Source organism: Moschus berezovskii, chromosome 2 (genome assembly GCF_049115385.1).
Source record: "Moschus berezovskii isolate FMDL1 chromosome 2, NW_MosBer_1.0, whole genome shotgun sequence".
Classification (NCBI taxonomy): domain Eukaryota; kingdom Metazoa; phylum Chordata; class Mammalia; order Artiodactyla; family Moschidae; genus Moschus; species Moschus berezovskii.
This window is the reverse complement of record NC_142461.1, coordinates 11794240-11815539: the sequence shown is the minus strand read 5'-3', so window position 1 is coordinate 11815539 and position 21300 is coordinate 11794240. Positions and strand designations below refer to the sequence as shown.

At 38.0% G+C, this 21300-nt stretch overlaps 1 protein-coding gene across 19 annotated transcripts in view; it reads right to left on the bottom strand.

The window, feature by feature from the left end:
- Nucleotides 1-21300, bottom strand: part of EPB41 (erythrocyte membrane protein band 4.1) — a 180998-nt gene that overhangs the window by 90300 nt on the left and 69398 nt on the right. For 18 of the 19 annotated variants that reach the window (XM_055398151.2, XM_088844388.1, XM_055398152.2 and 15 more), the window contains exons 2-4: nucleotides 6077-6554; nucleotides 2612-2824; nucleotides 36-140 (exon numbers count right to left, since the gene is read on the bottom strand). In XM_055398151.2, the coding sequence (XP_055254126.2) occupies nucleotides 36-140; nucleotides 2612-2824; nucleotides 6077-6547 (789 nt within the window). In that variant the 5' untranslated portion in view covers nucleotides 6548-6554. The remainder of the gene's footprint in view (nucleotides 1-35; nucleotides 141-2611; nucleotides 2825-6076; nucleotides 6555-21300) is intronic. The other variant, XM_055398164.2, reaches the window with a different exon arrangement.

The following is a 21300-nucleotide window of genomic DNA, read 5'->3' as shown; positions in this document are numbered from 1 at the left end:
GCATCAGTTTCTTATATTTCAAGCAGTCTTCTCACCTTTGAGGTTGCATTATCCCAAATGGCCAGACCAAAGTAGTCTTCTTCCAAAAGATTGAGGTGTTCACATACTCGTTTAAGTAAATCTTGTCCCTTCGCATGTTTCTGCAAAGATATACATATTTTGGTTGAGGTTTCCACTTATTCTTGTATTTATCATGAAATAACATAAAATGTCACCTTCCAATTTCCACTTTTCTCCTTGGTTACTAACATTTTCAGATGGCTACCTGGTGTAAATAGAACAATGTAGCAAAAGTCCTGTTTCTTAACTTGTCAGTTTAAATATGCATCACAGATATGGTTGCTTGGAAATGGTGCTACAATTCAAAGCAAAATCCCACATTCCCTGAATAGAGCATCCTCCACCCTCCATCTTAAACATTACATTCTTTATTTTTGGTGCGATACTTCCTGAAGCTTGCTATGGGCTGCTGTCAGTCACTGTGAGCACCTGAAATAGCTAAATCAGCTGTCGACACAGAGTTAACAGTGGCTATGGAAATCATCAGACTATCATTCCCATATCAAAAGTCCCAAGTCAATGAGTGGTGTCTCAACCCTCTGCCATCTCTTTTAGAAAAATGCATAAAGTATCAGATTTTAGATGCTCTGTAGACATTACTCTTATAATTGTGCTCCAAATAATTTCTTAACATTCCTCTACCTAGAAAATCAAACCACCACCAATTTGAGATGCTTTTATTAATGCAGGCGGATTCTTTACCAGCTGAGCTACCAGGGAAGCCCTACACAGCACAGATATTACTCTTATAATTGTGCTACAAGTAATTTCTTAACATTCTTCTACCTAGAAAAATCAAACCACCACCAATCTGAGATACTTATATTCCTGTTTATAGGGAGGAAATGCCATAACTTAGGGATTGAGATTTAGAGTCAAAAAGTCCCAGCCTTTTCATTTACTAGCTAAACAACGTGAGTTGATTCAATTAATATTTCTGAACATACTTTCTCATCTGTAAGATGATAAGAATATTTATATCTGTCCTACCTAACAACTGGAACTGTTGAAAAAATTAAACATGCTAATACCTTCTGAGAAATATAGTTTAAACTTTTCAAAAAATTAGAAATCACTGGCACATGTACATGACACATACCCTTCCCTCAATGAGCTGTTATTTTTAATGACTATTAGTAATTCACATAGGCTAATTCATTTTTAGAATTACATCATTTTCTTCATCTTCTCCCTCCTATGTTTCTGAAGGACAGAGATGATTTGAGAATTCTTCACAAACAGGTCCCTACTCTCTTATTTATACTTCCAAAATTCAGAAGTTCTAAAAAGTAAAAGATGATGTTTATTTTGTTTTTGTTCAAAGCTCATCTGAAGGCAAATTCTAACCTGATCCATTATGGGCTATTTTTCATTTTTATTTATCCAACTTAGAGTCTTCATATATTTTACCATAGAAATAACATGCTTGGTCATGTGCCTACTGCTACACACTCGACTGGGTGTATTATAAAATTTCCAGAGTATGTACTTATTGCTTTTCTAAAGCCCCAAATATTTTGAATACCAAAACACATCTGCCCCCACGTGCTTCAGATAAAGGGATTCCTATCTAGATTTTGATCTGAGTGTGAAGAATGAATGTGGAATAGCTTTCTCCATCTCTAGACTAGTTAGTAGTGAGAAGCAGAAAGAGCAGACCCTAGGTCTCCTCTAGTTACCAGGAATAGTAGCCATTTTAAAAATGCAACAGTGTATTTTCTTGTTTTTCAAAACTTCAAGAGGGAATTTCTATTAATAAATACAATATAATATTTTAGACTACTTATTTGTGCTTTAATATATTTACATACAAATAAATCAAATTCAAAATAATGTTATATACCTAAGATACAAGTATATATGAGTTACATGGATTATAATCTCAACAATTGATTTTTATCGAGCATATTATAATTGATAATTACTGCTGATAGTATTTTCAAGGATTTTAACTTGTCTTGAAGCCAAAGAATAATTGAAATATTAATAACTCTGACATTTCTATTCTTGATTCAATTATTTATTCTTCCTGGAAATAAGAGAGAATTTTAACAAATGGCATTACTTGATGTAAGCTTTTTATATCCTATCTCATGGAACTAAAGAAATACATTCAATAAACTAAAGCTTATTAAGGTTTAGATTTGGGAAAGCAAAAATGAACAGGTAGTAATTTTTTTTTTTTTTTTGACAAATACAATTATGGGGACTGCTAGACCTAGAAACTGAGGCTATCCTGGGAAATCTAGTCATGGACGGTCACTCTATAAATAACCTTTTTTTTTTTCTTAAAATTATTTTGGGTTATAAAAGTAACACATGCTCAATTCACAATACATATATTTGGCAAATACAGAAAAAGCTGGAGATGAAAATAAGACTCACTCATAATCCTTACACACCTCCACCACCAGAAAATCACTATTAGCATTTCGGTCCATAGAAACAGTCATTATACAGGGTCTTACCTCAGACCATGGCACCACTTTATCCAATCCTACATGAAACAATCTGTAAGCTTTCTAACTACTGGTAATCAAAATGCACTCACCTCCACCACACATTCATAAACTGTGTCATCCAACAAAGAAACCTTGCAATGCATGTTTCTGTGCCTTCTGACGGATTTCTGGGAAGCTTTTAGTTCTCTCTCTTCTTTTGATTCAGGACCTTCTTCTTTTACTTCTATTTTAGAGCACTCCTCGAGTCCTCCTTCTTCCTTAGTCTCAAAATCTGGATCTTCTCTGTGTTCTTCCTGAGCAGGCTACACAGCCATGACATCACCAAGTCAGTAATAAAGACACTTCACACAGCATGCTGTACACGTTTGCTTATAATATGGCTTATAATATACCAATAAAAGCATTAACCGAAGAAGAAAACTGTTAAATACAAGTGATAAGAAGATTAAATAATTATTTTCTATAAAAGATATGATCTCCCTAAAGATCCACAGACTCTGTAGTCTCAAAACTTTCTGATATAAGGTAAAATTCTCTTTTTTTTTTTTTAAACTAGAGTGGATAGCCGTTCCCTTCTCCAGGGGATCTTCCTGACCCAGGGATCGAATCTGGATCTCCTGCATTGCAGGAAGATTCTTTACCAGCTGAGCCACCAGGGAAGGCCCCTGATATAAGGTAAAATTCTATCTTCAGGTAGAATCTCACTTTTCAAATCAATATATGAAGGTTTCGGGTAAACTAGAGGATACCAATCTGTTGCTCTCAGCACTATATATTTTTAGTGGCTATACTATTATCTATTCTTAAACTCTATCAAAACTTAAACATCTTTGCCCCTTGCTCCTCAATTCTAATGAGGTAACCTTATGAATCACAAAACAGGCTGTGATTTGTCGTGCAGTCTAAATTTTATGAATGGCTAAGAGTGGTTCTTGACCAATTTAGAGCAAAAGGCAATAGATGTGGTAGGCTAACAAATGCAAATACCAATGATCTAATTTTTATCAGGTATCAACCATGACAAATGCAAAGAAGATTCAAAGAAGCAAGAGACAGACTGAAATCTGGATCCCCTAGGGCAATCATTAAGTCATCCCAAAGTAATACAGGTAAGTGAGATGACATTTTGGCATATCCCTACTTAGTTTTTACACAGTAAAACTGCTGAAAGATTCTTAACTAAACTTCACTAATCCTTTTCTTTCAAAAGAAAACATAGTTGACATTTGAGAAGAAGGATTTAATTATTTGGCTCCTGCTTCTCCTGCATTAAACACTAGTGAAGGGAAGTCGCTCAGTCGTGTCCGACTCTTTGCGACCCCGTGGACTGTAGCCCCCCAGTCTCCTCTGTCCATGGAATATCCTATCTGGCCTTTCCCCACTCTACTAGTACTCTTCATGTCAGTACCCTGTTTGTTGCCTTCATAACATTTATGATGATAAACAATTATTTTGTATTTACTACTTTTTTAGTCTCTTCCATTAGACAATAAAATTATCAAGAGTAGGGATCGTGTTTGTTCAATAATAAACAACAACAAACATTTATATAGAAAGTACAATGGGTCATTATTCTAAAAGCATTACTTATATGAACTCATTTAACCCTGTGGGGAATGTACTATTATTATCTTCCCTTGACAAATAAAAAATTGAAGGCAGAGACATTAATTAGGTAGCATCATACAGTCAACAAGTCACATACCAGTCAGACTCCAGAATTCATGATCTCTTTGCCGTATTGTAGTTTTTTATTTACCAATGTCTGTCCAGCTTAGGGCCTGGCACACACAGTAGGTTTTCAATAAATTTGTTGAGTGAATAAATTAAAAAGTATTAAAAAACAACACATGGTTTCCAAAAAACCCAAAGTACCCTAGATGAAGGCCAGTGCAATCCTACAATGCAAACTCAAATTTAAAAAATCCTGTATAGAAAAGGACCATTCAAATAAAATTCTACTATGAAATCAATGAATGAGATTTTAGTTAAATCTAAAATTTGTCATCTGTTTCAACTTTAGTACAAATGTTATGATCTTTAGACAAAACAGACTAATCCTGATTCAAATGCTAACTAAAACAAGATAGAGATTTTTCAGTACATAAAACAAAGTGGGGAAAAGGCAGCTAAAAACCTCTTGAAACTACCAGGCTTCCTGAAACATAACATAATTTAACTCCTTTGGTATTTCTAAAATCAAATTAAAGACACTAAAATATGTGGTTTCTCTGCCTTTACTGTTTATATATATATTATAAACTAAGTAATAATAACTAACATTTATTCGGTGCTTATAGTATGTCAGGCAATGCCTCAAGAGCTTTACGTATGTATCTTTTTTAATCCTCAAAATGCCCAAGTATGGTGAATACTTAATTTTCTCCTCATTGTACAGAGAAGAAAATTAATAAAGCAAAAGTGTCACTTTGTGACTGAATCTTCTAGTCATATACTATAAATAAAACTTTGTCTTCAGCATACTTTCACTAATAGCAAATACATAACAACTTTATCCTAAATTTTACTTAGAACTTTTACTATACAAGCAATATTTTCATAAATACATATATTATTTTTTAAATCTAATAAAATTATATAGCCCAAGTCTGAAACCTATAATGAAAACATACAAGACTTACACATTTTACAACGTACATAATGCCCACATGTTTCAAAAATAAAATACTTTGAAAACAACTCTTAATTTGTAATTTATTAAGCCCGAAAACAAATGACACTCCTAAAAAATAGTTTTGAGTGCAGTACTAATATTTTCCCAAGTTTTTTGGACTGATGACCAGACTCACAACTCATTCTTAGTTTAACTACACTAACAATTAAGCCTCCCCGCAACCACTATATATTACAAAGTTGATAAAAAAGAGCTAAATTTCCACACCTGTATCTTACACTGTGGAAATATGATCTAGTTGTAGAAAACAAATATAAGGCAGACATAGTTCAAACTTATTACCTACTTCTGGGTGGCCTGAATCTATCCCAAGGTTTTTATAAAGATTTCCATAAGAGAACTATGTTTGTTGATAAATTATCCTATTTCTAATAATTCCACCAAAATGAACTCTAAACCACTTCACTTCCTCCCCCCTCACCATTAAAACTTCTGGACTTGTTCCATTATTATAGCAAAATATAAATTCATTTGATACATTTCTTTCATTTTCTCTTTTTTTATTTAGACAGTAAAAGTATCTTTTTTAAAGTCTTTATTGAATTTGTTAAAGTACTGCTTGTTTCATGTTTTCGTTTTTTGGCCAGGAGGCACATGGGATCTTAGTTTCCCCACCAGGGATTGAACCTGTGACCCCAACACTGAAGGTGAAGTCTTAACCACTGGACTGCCAGGGAAGTCCCCAACTTAAGTATCTTGACTGCGTGAATTTCTTTAGAGCAGAAACTCCAAAGCATTATGTTACTTATTACTAACAATACCTAAGTCAACTAGCTAGTAAGAAATAAAACCAAATGTTCTTGAAGGAAAATTGTTTAACCTGCCTCCACTTCCTTCCTACTCAGTCGCACAGCCTTACCTGTGTTTCTGCACTGCTTAATGAATGGAGATCCAAGGATGGGTCTGTTTTGAGCTCAGGTTCAGGAGCTGCAATTGGGGCCTTTAAAATGATCTCTTCATCAAGACTGGCTCCAAATTCTATCTCCTTCTGACCTCCTTCACCTTTCTCTTTAGCTGACTCTACTTCTTTGCCTTCCTCCTCAGACACCTGAGATTTAGGCCTTTTGAGAAATGAGGAGAACAGCCGTGATAGGCCCCTGTTGTCTGATGTCCGCTCCTTGCTCTTGGTCAAGTCTTCATGTGTCGGAGTGTCTCCATTAGATGTTTTCAGCTTCTGCTCACACTGATTATCTCCCTCAGCTGCTGCTTGAGAAGCCTCTTCCAACTGAGTTTCCTGTTGACCAGAATTTGTGGCTCCCTCACCCTCTTCCTTCTGTGGTTGGTGCTGTGGATTTTCAGCCTCAGCCACTAAACTCTTCTCTGTTGTCATGATGTTGCTATGAAAAACAAGATGGCAAAGCGGGCTCTTAGAAACAGAACGCATTACTGAAAGCAAAACCCGCAGTCAGGTCAAGTGTGACAGAGTTAGTATTTTTAGGTATTTAACCACCAACAGACAGTGCTCTCATCCATTAAACATGAGACTTTCCATTAAAGCACAAAAATATCTTACCTATACATCCTGGATAAATTATTAATGCTTGACTTGCTAAAGTTATGACATAGAGAAATTAGCTTAAAATAGGACCCCCTGAAAGCCAGCTTAGTGAAATGCATATTTTAAATTCAAAGCTCAAAACTATGTATAGCACAGTTTTATCCTTCCTAAAAAAAGATCTTATTTATACACTATTCTTTGACAGCATCAATCTGCGGGTACAAGTTTTGTAGAAATTATCTGCAAAATTCTCTACATCCCAAGAGATGATGGGATTAAGATTCCCCAGCTCTTCAGTCTTATTGTTTATCAGAATGCATATTAAGAACAGAAATGTAGAATTCTGATCATTTGTTATCAGACTTGACAACAGCAATGACAAGTATACAGTTAAAACAATCACAAAACAAATCCTTAGGATTTCGTGTTACAACATTAAATTGCCAAAGTCTCTGACTTTAATTTTTTTAAGATCTTTTTCCCTTCTGACAAATATGATTTAGAATACTCATCATTTTTAAGAGCAGCAGGGAACTATTACAAGAGAGGAAAATAGATAATAGAGAAAAATAAAGATGCAAAATAATGAAAAATATTGATTAGAAAGCAAATACTGATTCAACTGTAAGAGAAGAGAAAGCAAGCTGTACGCCTCACATATTCAAAAACTTGTTGGTTTCTAGTCTCTTTCTCTCAAAACTCCCAGTACTATTAGTCAAGTCGCATAATAATGCCAAAGAGTAATGTCACTAAAGGGTACCCACCACACCAGGGAGCCACTGAATAATGAAGCTGACTAATAATGCCCTTACATTTCAATTCACTGCTATACCTAAAAGTACTCCACTCAAACAGCAGTGTTACTGTTTGCTTCTGCTCCATGCTGTTCAGATGAAGTAATTTAATTTGGATGCCAACTGATGAACCATATTTGGCCCATTCCATCCTCAGACCCTTTACACTTGCTGTTCTCTATGATTTTCCTCTCCTGGATATTTGAAAGCAGGTCCCTTCTCATCATTACTGCCTCTGCTCAGATGTCACCTCTTTATAAAGGCTTCCCAATCACATCCTATCTAAAATAATAGCCCTCCAGATGGTCTCACAGCATTTACTACTATTTACAATTAAACTGTTAACTTGTTTACTGGTTTTGTCTCCTTTCCCCCCAGCTAAAATTTAACTTCCATGAGGACAGAATAGTACCTGGCACATTATAGGTATTAAGAAAGTCTGTTGAATAAATTAATTTCAATTGAATATACCTGACAAAAACTGCAAGGGTCTTCTCTAAATTATTCAAGTAAATCTACTTCAAATGCACAGGTCCTACGCTAGGGATACAACAGTAAACAAAACAAGTAGGTCTGTGTCATCATGGAGTTTATAGTCTTGATTCAACTTTAATCAGTATAATGAAAGAATATTTAAGAGAATTCTTATTTACAATATGAGTGAAATCTAAATAATTGTTTATAAGTGGAACAAAGTAGTGAAAAGGGAAGGAAGCTAATGGCATCAAGCACTATTTCTGTGTCAGGCCCTGGGGTCAGGGACATTAGCTACATTATTTAAAGTAAGCCTTTCAATAACCCTGAAAGGGAAAGTGGAATTGCTTAATCTCATCGTTGAGGAAACAAACTCAGAGTAAAACTGGCCCAAGGTCAAACTGATAGTAGGTGACAAACCACTGTAAGGATACTGAAATAAATAAAGGTATATTAATAAAAGGAAAAGCCTTTATATGAGTTCTTACTGCTGATCTACTCAAATTATTCTATTTTGAGCATTAAAAATATTTTTAAATAATCAAAATAGTCACAGAAGCATATTCTCCAGTTTCATCTATTAAGTCATCAAAACTACTCTGTGCTAATAAAAAACACAATAAGGCCATTATAAACACTACTTAAACATTTACCAACCAATGTATATTCTGAATTTGCCACCTTGAGTGAGGTACACTTGTCTTAATTCCTCCTTATATTAGGAGTAGGCAATTGATTTTTCCAAGGTTTTTTTTCTTTAATCTCTAAATAATCAAACTTGACCCAGAAAGAAAATGTGAATATCAAACCACCAGTTACTCTCAAAGAGTTATGATTTGATTTAAGAGCACCAATTTACTTCAAACTTCCTTTGCAAAAATAAATAAGAGGACAGGCTGAAGATTGAGCACTATTTTCCACGGATTTTGGATATGACTTTATCATTCATCTTACTGAAAAGACACAGAAACCACTTCTACATTGAAATGTTCCTACACAACAGACTTTACAACAAAGTCTCTCACAAAGATCCATAAAAAATCATAAATCTTTCGTGAACATTTTAGCAGACATTAAAATCACGTAAATTCAATTCTAACAATCTTTTACTTGTATTTTTCAATAAATAAATAGTATTTTTCTTGTGTTTTCAATTTTTTATCATTAAAAAAACAGAAAAGATCGTTTAAGGATATTCCTATAATTCCTTTCCCATGAAAAGATGTCATCTCAAAGTAGCTGAATGAGTATGAGTACTCAATTGTTTAAAACACACACATGGTTACAATTTGTATGCTATATGTGTGCTTGTTAAATTTTAATATGCGCTGAATCACCCAGTAATCTTAAAATACAGATTCTGATTCAGCAGGTCTGGAACAGGGCCTAAGACTCTACATTTTTAATGAGCTCCCAGATATTGCCAATGCTGCTGGCCCACTGACCACACTTTGAGTAGCAAGGCAGAGAAAACTATTATTTCTTTGGAAACATACTCAAAATGTCTGAGAAACAAAGATGGGAGAAAGAAACCTTCAGAAAGTAGAGTGTGAACAGCGAGAAATAGTTGACACAATAAATGCCCAACAAATGTTTGCTGAATTAATGAATGAATCAGCAAAGAATGCAGTATACTATTAAATGTGGAAGCTGACCATTAACGTATTTTTAGAGCTCATTTGGTATTTAATCAAAAGTTAATTGAATTTTTCTACCACAGATCTGTGGCAATTTCAAGTTGTCCATGCAGCCCTGACACTTGACTACTTGACACCTGACTTTCTCCATCGATATGATCTCTTGTGAGGCTTCCCTGATGGCTCAGCAGGTTAAGAATCTGCTTCCAATGCAGGAGACATGGGTCCAATTCCTGGGTGGTTAGACAACTCCACTGATATGAACCTCTTTGCCACATTTAGGAAGGAATGATCAAGACATGTGAATAAAGAATTAGAAAACAATATCTATCAGTACAAAACCAATATAATTTGCCACACACAATTACACTCATGTTTAAAAAAAGCTAAATACAAGTAAAAAAAAGAGATGAGAACACATTATAAAGAACAGGTACACAAGCAGAAGGGTAAAAGAATTCTCTTAGAACATTCAGAAACCAACCTCAGGTAATATCATAAATGCAAGAAAACAAGCAGGGAATCAGACAACACAGATTCAGCAGAGATGCTTCAATTCAGTCTATACAAGGATAAATGGAATAAAATTAATGATTAATGACAGTTTTCACATATGTCCATTCCAGCCATGCACATATGGGTAGCAATGCATTTACTAAGAGTCACAAGAGCAAAAGGAGGTAGGGAGGATGGGGAATATAACAACTGAAACCAATAAATCAGGCAAGTATCTCCAGTTAACTCTGAGACTGATGAGAATTAAACAAAAAATAAATAGCAAAAAAAAAAAAAAGTCCTACAGGCCATTTCCTAAAAGCTCAAATAAACTCATCCTGACAAATCTGTTACACATGCAGCCAGGTTCTTCACATTACAAAAGATAGGATGGGTAACCAGGAAAAGAGATACAAAAAAGTCATGCAGCAAAGACAGAATAAATGCTCTACAAACAGGCTCTTCCTGTATAAATGATACTATTTTTATTCTGGATACAAAACCAAAAGGAGTTTTCTATTTATTTAATGTCAGAAAGATGTCTTCTGATTTTAGAAAAGGGAAAAAAAGATCAGCATAGCCGAGAAGACAGTGATGAGTGGTCCCATTTCATCATGATCCTAATCCTTCAAACCCGAGGAATTATACTCCATCTGCTCTCAAAGATACACTTACTTTAATAGTGTACATCTGTTGACTTCAGGCAAATCAGATCTTCAAAAACCTGATCCTGAGCAGATTGCAAGGGCCAGACGACATCTTTCATTTTTTTGGTATCTCTTGCTAACAGTATAGTCAGTAACCCACTAATTTTTTTTAGGTAGAAAACTTGGTAAAAACACTATGGTTTTGAATGACCAAGGAAATTTTCCTTACAGTCACCACTTAATGATAAAATTTAATTACTGGTGATACTCCTCAAATTAGTTCACTGAACATTTATCAATGTTTACTGGGTGCTAATTCAGACTTAAATTGAAGAAAGTAGGGAAAACCACTAGACCATTCAGATATGACCTAAATCAAATCCCTTATGATTATACAGTGGAAGTAAGAAATAGATTTAAGGGACTAGATCTGATAGACAGAGTGTCTGATGAACTCTGGACGGAGGTTCGTGACATTGTACAGGAGACAGGGACCAAGATCATCCCCATGGAAAAGAAATGCAAAAAAAGCAAAATGGCTGTCTGAGGAAGCCTTACAAATAGCTGTGAAAAGAAGAGAAGCGAAAAGCAAGAAGAAAAGGAAAGATATAAGCATCTGAATGCAGCGTTCCAAAGAATAGCAAGGAGAGATAAGAAAGCCTTCCTCAGCGATCAATGCAAAGAAATAGAGGAAAACAACAGAATAGGAAAAACAAGAGATCTTTTCAAGAAAATTAGAGATATCAAGGGAACATTTCATGCAAAGATGGGCTCGATAAAGGACAGAAATGGTATGGACCTAACAGAAGCAGAAGACATTAAGAAGAGGTGGCAAGAATACACAGAAGAACTGTACAAAAAAGATCTTCACGACAAAGATAATCACGATGGCGTGATCACTCACCTGGAACCAGACATCTTGGAATGGGAAGTCAAGTGGGCCTTAGAGAGCATCACGACAAACAAAGCTAGTGGAGGTGATGGAATTCCAGTCGAGCTATTTCAAATCATAAAAGATGATGCTGTGAAAGTGCTGCACTCAATATGCCAGCCAATTTGGAAAACTCAGCAGTGGCCACAGGACTGGAAAAGGTCAGTCTTCATTCCAATCCCAAAGACAGGCAATGCCAAAGAATGTTCAAACTACCGCACAATTGCACTCATCTCACACGCTAGTAAAGTCATGCTCTAAATTCTCCAAGCCAGGCTTCAGCAATATGTGAACCGTGAACTTCCAGATGTTCAAGCAGGTTTTAGAAAAGGCAGAGGAACCAGAGATCAAATTGCCAACATCCGCTGGATCATGGAGAAAGCAAGAGAGTTCCAGAAAAACATCTATTTCTGCTTCGTTGACTATGCCAAAGCCTTTGACTGTGTGGATCACGATAAACTGTGGAACATTCTGAAAGAGATGGGAATATCAGACCACCTGACCTGCCTCTTGAGAAACCTGTATGCAGGTCAGGAAGCAACAGTTAGAACTGGACATGGAACAACAGACTGGTTCCAAATAGGAAAAGGAGTACGTCAAGGTTGTATATTGTCACCCTGCTTATTTAACTTATATGCAGAGTACATCATAAGAAACGCTGGGCTGGAAGAAGCACAAGCTGGAATCAAGACTGCTGGAAGAAATATCAATAACCTCAGATATGCAGATGACACCACCCTTATGGCAGAAAGTGAAGAGGAACTCAAAGGCCTCTTTGATGAAAGTGAAAGAGGAGAGTGAAAAGGTTGGCTTGAAGCTCAACATTCAGAAAACAAAGATCATGGCATCTGGTCCCATCACTTCATGGGAAATAGATGGGGAAACAGTGGAAACAGTGTCAGACTTTATTTTTGGGGGCTCCAAAATCACTGCAGATGCTGACTGCAGCCAGGAAATTAAAAGATGCTTACTCCTTGGAAGGAAAGTTATGACCAGCCTAGACAGCATATTAAAAAGCAGAGACATTACTTTGCCAACCAAGGTCCGTCTAGTCAAGGCTATGGTTTTTCCTGTGGTCATGTATAGATATGAGAGTTGGACTGTGAAGAAAGCTGATCGCCAAAGAATTGATGCTTTTGAACTGTGGTGCTGGAGAAGACTCTTGAGAGTCCCTTGGACTGCAAGATCCAACCAGTCCATTCTAAAGGAGATCAATCCTGGGTGTTCACTGGAAGGACTGATGCTAAAGCTGAAACTCCAATACTTTGGCCACCTCCTGCGATGAGTTGACTCACTGGAAAAGACTCTGATGCTAGGAGGGATTGGGGGTGGGAGGAGACGGGGACGACAGAGAATGAGATGGCTGGATGGCATCACTGACTCGATGGATGTGAGTTTGAGTGAACTCCGGGAGTTGGTGATGGACAGGGAGGCCTGGCGTTCTGTGATCCATGGGGTCGCAAAGAGTTGGACACAACTGAGCGACTGAACTGAACTGAACTGAATCATATATAAGGTTTTGGCTCAGCTCTTTGAGAGGGAAACAAAAATGATAATATACAGTTCTCAAGGAGATAAGACATATACACAAATAACCGAAACACAAAGTAGTACTTGGTGCTTAATCAGGCAAGGCTTCATGAGTAGAACCAATTAAGTACCAGAGAAGTAAAAGTACTTTCAACTAGAGTGATCACAAAAAGTCTCGTAGAAACCGTTTTTTAAGCTGTGCTTTTGAGGATGAGAACAAGATGTCAATAGAAAGCAACCTGAAGTGCAAAGGACAGATGAAATTCCAGATGAGGAACTGAACTAGCATTGTAGAATACTATGGCTATTCAAGAACTAGTTAAGCAGTCCAGACTAGGTGATATGGGGCTACAAGGACATAAGGTTAAAAGAGGTACAATTTAAAATGAATTTTAATTGAAATACTAATAATAGTAGCTACAATTTATTGAGTACCTACGAAATACCATACATTACACAATTTACCTTGTTATCCTAGAATCACTCTAAACGGTAGGTGTTTTCATTTCCCAGATAAATTGGTTCTGGGAGGTTAAATTTTTTATCACAGATCACAGAATTAAACCATGTTTTAATGAAACTATTAATATACTACAAGCTGGTGATTCTATTGTAAATTCCCAGAATAATGTCTGTCTTTCCAAATCTGGGTACTTCTATCCCACTGTTCTCTGCTAAAGAAACCCCTATCTGGAACCTTCCTACGCTGTTGGTGGGAATGTAAATTGGCACAGTCACTATAGAAAACAGTATGGATGTTCCTTAAAAAACTAAAAATACAGCTACCATATGATCCAGCAATCCTACTCTTGAGCATCTATCCAGAAAAGACAAAAACTCTGATTCGAAAAGACACATGAACCAAAGGCAGACGCTTTACCACCTGAGCCACCAGGGAAGCCTCAATGTTCACAAAAGCACTATTTACAATAGCCAAAACATAGAAATGATGCAAGTGCCCATCAACAGATGACTGATTTAAGAAAATGTGGGGGATTGTGTGTGTGTGTGTGTGTGTGTGTGTGTGTATAATGGAATATTACTCAGCCATTAAAAGAATAAAAGATTGCCATTTGCACAATATGTATGGTCCTAGAGAATAACACACTAAGTGAAGTAAATCAGAAAAAGACAAATATTATATCACCTATATGTGGAATCACAAACTAATACAAATAAATCCATACACAAAACAGAAACAGACTTGCTGCTGCTAAGTCACTTCATTTGTGTCCGACTCTATGTGACCCCATAGACGGAAGCCCACCAGGCTCCCCCATCCCTGGGATTCTCCAGGCAGAAACAGACTTAGAGACATAGAAAACAAACTTGTTACCAAAGGAGAAAAGGGAAGTGTGAAGAGGGATAAATCTGCTTCTAACCAGAAGCAGAAGATATTAAGAAGAGGAGGCAAGAATACAGAGAAGAACTGTACAAAAAATATTTTCATGACACAGATAATATGATGGTGTGATCACTCAGCTAGAGCTAGACATCTGGAAGGTGAAGTCAAGTGGGCCTTAGGAAGCATCACTACAAACAAAGCTAGTGGAGGTGATGGAATTCTAGTTGAGCTATTTCAAATCCTGAAAGATGATGCTGTGAAAGTGCTGCACTCATCATGCCAGCAGATTTGGAAAACTCAGCAGTGGCCACAGGACTGGAAAAGGTCAGTTTTCATTCCAACCCCAAAGAAAGGCAATGCCATAGAATTCTCAAACTACCGCACAATTGCACTCATCTCACATGCTGGTAAAGTAATGCTCAAAATTCTCCAAGCCAGCCTTCAGCAATACATGAACCGTGAACTTCCAGATGTTCAAACTGGTTTTAGAAACGGCAGAGGAACCAGAGATCAAATTGCCAACATCTGCTGGATCATGGAGAAAGCAAGAGAAAAACATCTACTTCTGCTTTAGCGACTCCACCAAGCCTTTGACTGTGTGGATCACAACAAACTGTGGAAAATTCTTCAAGAGATGGGAATACCAGATCACCTGACCTGTCTTCTGAGAAATCTGTATGCACGTCAAGAAGCAATAGTTAGAACTGGACATGGAACAACAGACTGGTTCCAAATCAGGTAAGGAGTACGTCAAGGCTGTATATTGTCACCCTGCTTATTTAACTGATATGCAGAGTACGTCATGAGAAATGCTGGGCTGGATGAAGCACAAGCTGGAATCAAGATTGCTGGGAGAAATATCAATAACCTCAGATATGCAGATGACACCACCCTTCTCAGAAAGTGAAGAAAAACTAAAGAACCTCTTGAAGAAAGTGAAAGAGGAGAGTGAAAAAGTTGGCTTAAAACTCAACATTCAGAAAACTAAAATCATGGCATCCGGTCCCATCACTTCATGGCAAATAGATGGGGAAACAATGGAAACAGTGAGAGACTTTATTTTGGGGGGCTACAAAATCACTACAGATGGTAAATGCAGCCATGAACTTAAAAGACGCTTGCTCCTTGGAAGAAAAGTTATGAATAACCTAGACAGCATATTAAAAAAAGCAGAGACATTGCCAACAAAGATCCGTCTAGTCAAAGCTATGGTTTTTCCAATAGTCATGTATGGATGTGATAGTTGGACAATAAAGAAAGCTGAGCACCGAAGAACTGATGCTTTTGAACTGTGGTGTTGCAGAAGACTTTTGAGAGTCCTTTGGACTACAAGGAGATCCTACCTGTCCATCATAAAGGAAATCAACCCTGAATATTCATTGGAAGGACTTATGCTGAAGCTGAAACTCCAATACTTTGGTCACCTGATGCAAAGAGCTGACTCATTTGAAAAGACCCTGATGCTGGAAAATATTTAAGCAAGAGGAGAAGGGGGTGACAGAGGATGAGATGGTTGGATGGCATCACCGACTCAATGGACATGAGTTTGAGTAAGTTCCGGGAGTTGGTGATGGACAGGGAAGCCTGGCATGCTGCAGTCCGTGGGGTGGCAAAGAGTTGGACATGACTGAGTGACTGAACTGAACTGGATTAAAAGATACAAACTACTATGCAAAATATCAGATAGACAACTATATAACACTGGGAACTATATTCAGTACCTTTTAATTATCCAAAATGGAAAATAAGCTGAAGAAAAAATATATATATAACTGAATCATTTTGCTGTATACCTGAAACTAACACAGTATTGTAATTCAAGTACAGTTCAAGAGAGGAAGAAGGGAGGAAATTCTTATCTGTAAAGAATTTATGGACAGGCTTTCAATCTGGCCAAGACTACCCCTATTGCCACCAATTTCAAGTTCACAATTTACGGTGCTCGCTTCGGCAGCACATATACTCAAGTTCACAATTTACGGACATATTTCTCTTCCCATGGAGTGTATGTGAAGATGGAATGGGGAGACAAGGAAAGACAGTCAAAGAAAACAGATTATGAAAGGACTTGAATATCAGGCTAAATAGTTCAGACTTCATTGTGAAGGCAGTGGAGAACCACTCGACATTTTTAAAAAGGGAAGCGCGTAAACAAAGTGGAAGCAGGACAGACCTAAAGTAGAGAGAAGCTCAACAAATGACTGGGTAAATTCAGGTTATCAGTGAATAAATGCACAATGGGTATCCCTAGGGAAGCTGAAACCAACCCTGAGCAGATAAACTTGAAAAGCCTTGCAACTGCCCTTAGTTTCTCTAGCTTGTTTTCATCAGCATGTTTCTCAATAACACAGGCAATTTCATGTCTGAGCCTGAAGGCATTTTTATAACACTTCACTGACCCACTCTGATAAATGGCTTAACATAAGAGGTCTAGCACTAGAACCAAAACAGAAAAGAGAAAAGAAGTGAGATGGATATCTCACAGGCATCTTCAATACATGTCCAAAATTAAACTCTTGGATTCTTTTTCCCATACCAGGTTCAAACATACCATCCAGATGCTCTAACCAGAAAACCTAAGTGCCATCCTTGGCTCAGCCTCCTCCATTTCCCTTCCCAATCAAGTCCATCTGTTAGTCCTATAACCTCCCAAAGAGATTCAGAATCAGTCCATTTTCCACCTTCTACACCACTATTACATTTGTGCAAGCCTCCTTCACTTTTCCTTGTATGATCTCAACAACCTCACCTTGTTCCATTTTCCTTCTGGCCTCTATTCTATGGTCCAAGCGCTTTCCTGGACTGGAATACACCCCACCCCCTGCAATAAATCTGGTTTCTTCTTATACCTTGTGATTCAGCTTGAATAATTCCTTCTCAAAGCAACCTACCTTGACAACCCTGCTAAGTCACTTCAGTCATGTCCGACTCTGTGTGACTCCATAGACGGAAGCCCACCAGGTTCCCCCGTCCCTGGGATTCTCCAGGCAAGAACACTGGAGTGGGTTGCCATTTCCTTCTCCAATGTGTGAAAGTGAAAAGTGAAAGTGAAGTCGTTCAGTCGTGTCCGACCCTTAGCGACCCCACGGACTGCAGCCTACCAGACTCCTCCATCCATGGGATTTTCCAGGCAACAGTACTGGAGTGGCTTGCCATTGCCTTCTCCGTTGACAACCCTAACGTCTACATAAGTCTGTCTATAAGTCCCTTCCCTAGTTCTCTATCCCAGGACCTACTTACTTCCTTCACAGTCCTCTTCTCAATGTATACAATCATACTTGTCATTTACCTGTTTAATGTCTGTCTGCCCCACTCCAGCACCTCCAGCCACACTGTAATAGCCCTGAGAGAAGGGCTGTTTTCTCTTCCATGGTATACTTAGTACCTACAACAGAACTGGTGCTGCTACCCAGCCTAAGACCTAGGACTTTGAACCGAACCTAATACCTAGCACAGAAAACTGCAGATACTCAATAAATATTTGTTCAGCAAATGGAAAAATAAATAGGAAAAATAATAACTTAGGTTTGTCGTTGTTCGGTTGCTAAGTCATGTCCAACTCTTTGTGACCCCATGGACTGCAGGATGCCAGGTTTCCCTGTCCCTTACTATCTCCTGGAGTTTGCTCAGATTCACGTCCACTGAGTCAGTAAAGGTAGCTAACCGTCTCATACTCTGGCACCTCCTTCTCCTTTTGCCTTCAATCTTTTCAAGCATCAGAATCTTTTCCAGTGAGTCGGCTCTTCTCACCAGGTGGCCATGGTATTGGAGCTTCAGCATCAGGTTAAACTTAGGTTTAACCATATTAATTATACATATACAGGATGGAGGTTGTCCAATTTAACAATGAAAGTGAAAGTCACTCAGTCGTGGCAGACTCTTTTCAACCTCCAGGTCAGAATACTGGAGTGGGTAGCCTTTCCCATCTCCAGGGGATCTTCTCAGCCCAGGGATCGAACCCAGGTCTCCTACATTGCAGACAGATTCTTTACTAACTGAGCCACGAGGGAAGCCCAACTTAACAATAGTTCATAAGAATTTTAAGGTTTTGATTGTACACACTCCAACAGAGATAAAATCCTAAAGGAGCTAACAATCTTTAGCTGCATTTCTAGATTTACACTGGCCAAAGTGTTCATTTGATTCTTCAACATATATTTTCTGAGACTGTTACAGTATTCTAGGCAATATGGTAAGCAGTGCACTACAACAGTGAGAAAGACAAACATAATTCCTGACCTCCTGGCCTACATTCTCCAATCACAAGGTCATGGAAAGTAAAAATGTCTCAGTTTTTGTTATATATATTACGTCTTAAATCTTACATTCAGCTCTGGGCAGTTTAAAGAAGCCAGAGTCTGTACAAAGAAGAGATATAAAGTGATGGAATTTGAAAAGATGTCATAAGGTAAATAATTGAAAGAAACGGGAATACTTAGCCTAGAAAAAGAGAACAGGGAAGTGATTGCAGCCCTCACAAATTTCCAGCGTTGCCAAATTCTATGTGATTCTTAAAAGAAAACTCAAATTAGTCAGTGGAAATTACAAAGACACAGTTTTCACTTCAATATTAAAGGAAGAGATTCCTAATAATTAGAGATACCTAGACCATCCCCATGGAAAAGAAATGCAAAAAAGCAAAATGGCTGTCTGAGGAGGCCTTACAAATAGCTGTGAAAAGAAGAGAAGCGAAAAGCAAAGGAGAAAAGGAAAGATATAAGCATCTGAATGCAGAGTTCCAAAGAATAGCAAGGAGAGATAAGAAAGCCTTCCTCAGCGATCAATGCAAAGAAATAGAGGAAAACAACAGAATGGGAAAGACTAGAGAGCTCTTCAAGAAAATTAGAGATACCAAGGGAACATTTTATGCAAAGATGGGCTCGATAAAGGACAGAAATGGTATGGACCTAATAGAAGCAGAAGATATTAAGAAGAGGTGGCAAGAATACACAGAAGAACTGTACAAAAAAGATCTTCACGACCAAGATAATCACGATGGCGTGATCACTCACCTAGAGCCAGACATCTTGGAATGTGAAATCAAGTGGGCCTTAGAGAGCATCACGACAAACAAAGCTAGTGGAGGTGATGGAATTCCAGTTGAGCTATTTCAAATCATGAAAGATGATGCTGTGAAAGTGCTGCACTCAATATGCCAGCAAATTTGGAAAACTCAGCAGTGGCCACAGGACTGGAAAAGGTCAGTCTTCATTCCAATCCCAAAGACAGGCAATGCCAAAGAATGCTCAAACTACCGCACAATTGCACTCATCTCACATGCTAGTAAAATAATGCTCAAAATTCTCCAAGGCAGGCTTCAGCAATATGTGAACGTGAACTTCCAGATGTTCAAGCAGAGGCACCAGAGATCAAATTGAATGAAAAGGTTTTAGAAAAGGCAGAGGAACCAGAGATCAAACTGCCAACATCCGCTGGATCATGGAGAAAGCAAGAGAGTTCCAGAAAAACATCTATTTCTGCTTCGTCGACTATGCCAAAGCCTTTGACTGTGTGGATCACAATAAACTGTGGAACATTCTGAAAGAGATGGGAATAACAGACTGGTTCCAAATAGGAAAAGGAGTACGTCAAGGTTGTATATTGTCACCCTGCTTATTTAACTTATATGAAGAGTATATCATGAGGAATGCTGGGCTGGAAGAAGCACAAGCTGTAATCAAGATTGCCGGGAGAAATCTCAATAACCTCAGATATGCAGATGACACCACCCTTATGGCAGAAAGTGAAGAGGAACTCAAAAGCCTCTTGATGAAAGTGAAAGAGGAGAGTGAAAAGGTTGGCTTGAAGCTCAACATTCAGAAAACTAAGATCATGGCATCTGGTCCCATCACTTCATGGGAAATAGATGGGGAAACAGTGGAAACAGTGTCAGACTTTTGTTTTTTGGGCTCCAAAATCACTGCGGATGCTGACTGCAGCCATGAAATTAAAAGACGCTTGCTCCTTGGAAGGAAAGTTATGACCAACCTAGATAGTATATTAAAAAGCAGAGACATTACTTTGCCAACCAAGGTCCATCTAGTCAAGGCTATGGTTTTTCCAGTGGTCATGTATGCATGTGAGAGTTGGACTGTGAAGAAAGCTGATCGCCGAAGAATTGATACTTTTGAACTGTGGTGTTGGAGAAGACTCTCGAGAGCCCCTTGGACTGCAAGGAGATCCAACCAGTCCATCCTAAAGGAGATCAGTCCTGGGTGTTCATTGGAAGAACTGATGCTAAAGCTGAAACTCCAACACTTTGGCCACCTCATGCGACGAGCTGACTCACTGGAAAAGACTCTGATGCTGGGAGGGATTGGGGGCAGGAGGAGAAGGGGACAACAGAGAATGAGATGACTGGATGGCATCACCGACTCAATGGACATGAGTTTGAGTGAACTTCAGGAGTTGGTGATGGACAGGGAGGCCTGGCGTGCTGTGATTCATGATGTCGCAAAGAGTTGGACACGACTGAGCGATTGAACTGAACTGAACAATTAAATGACCTGCTTGGGAATAGTGAGCTTATTATCACTGGAAATATTCACTTAAAAGCTGAATGACCATCTGTCATAGATGCCAGAGAAAGGATTCTTCCACTAAAGTGGGTTCTTGCATTAAATGACCTCTAAGGGACCCTGATACTGGGAAAGATTGAGGGAAGAAGAGGCAACAGAGGATGAGATGGTTGACTGACTCACCAATTCAATGGACATGAGTTTGAGCAAACTC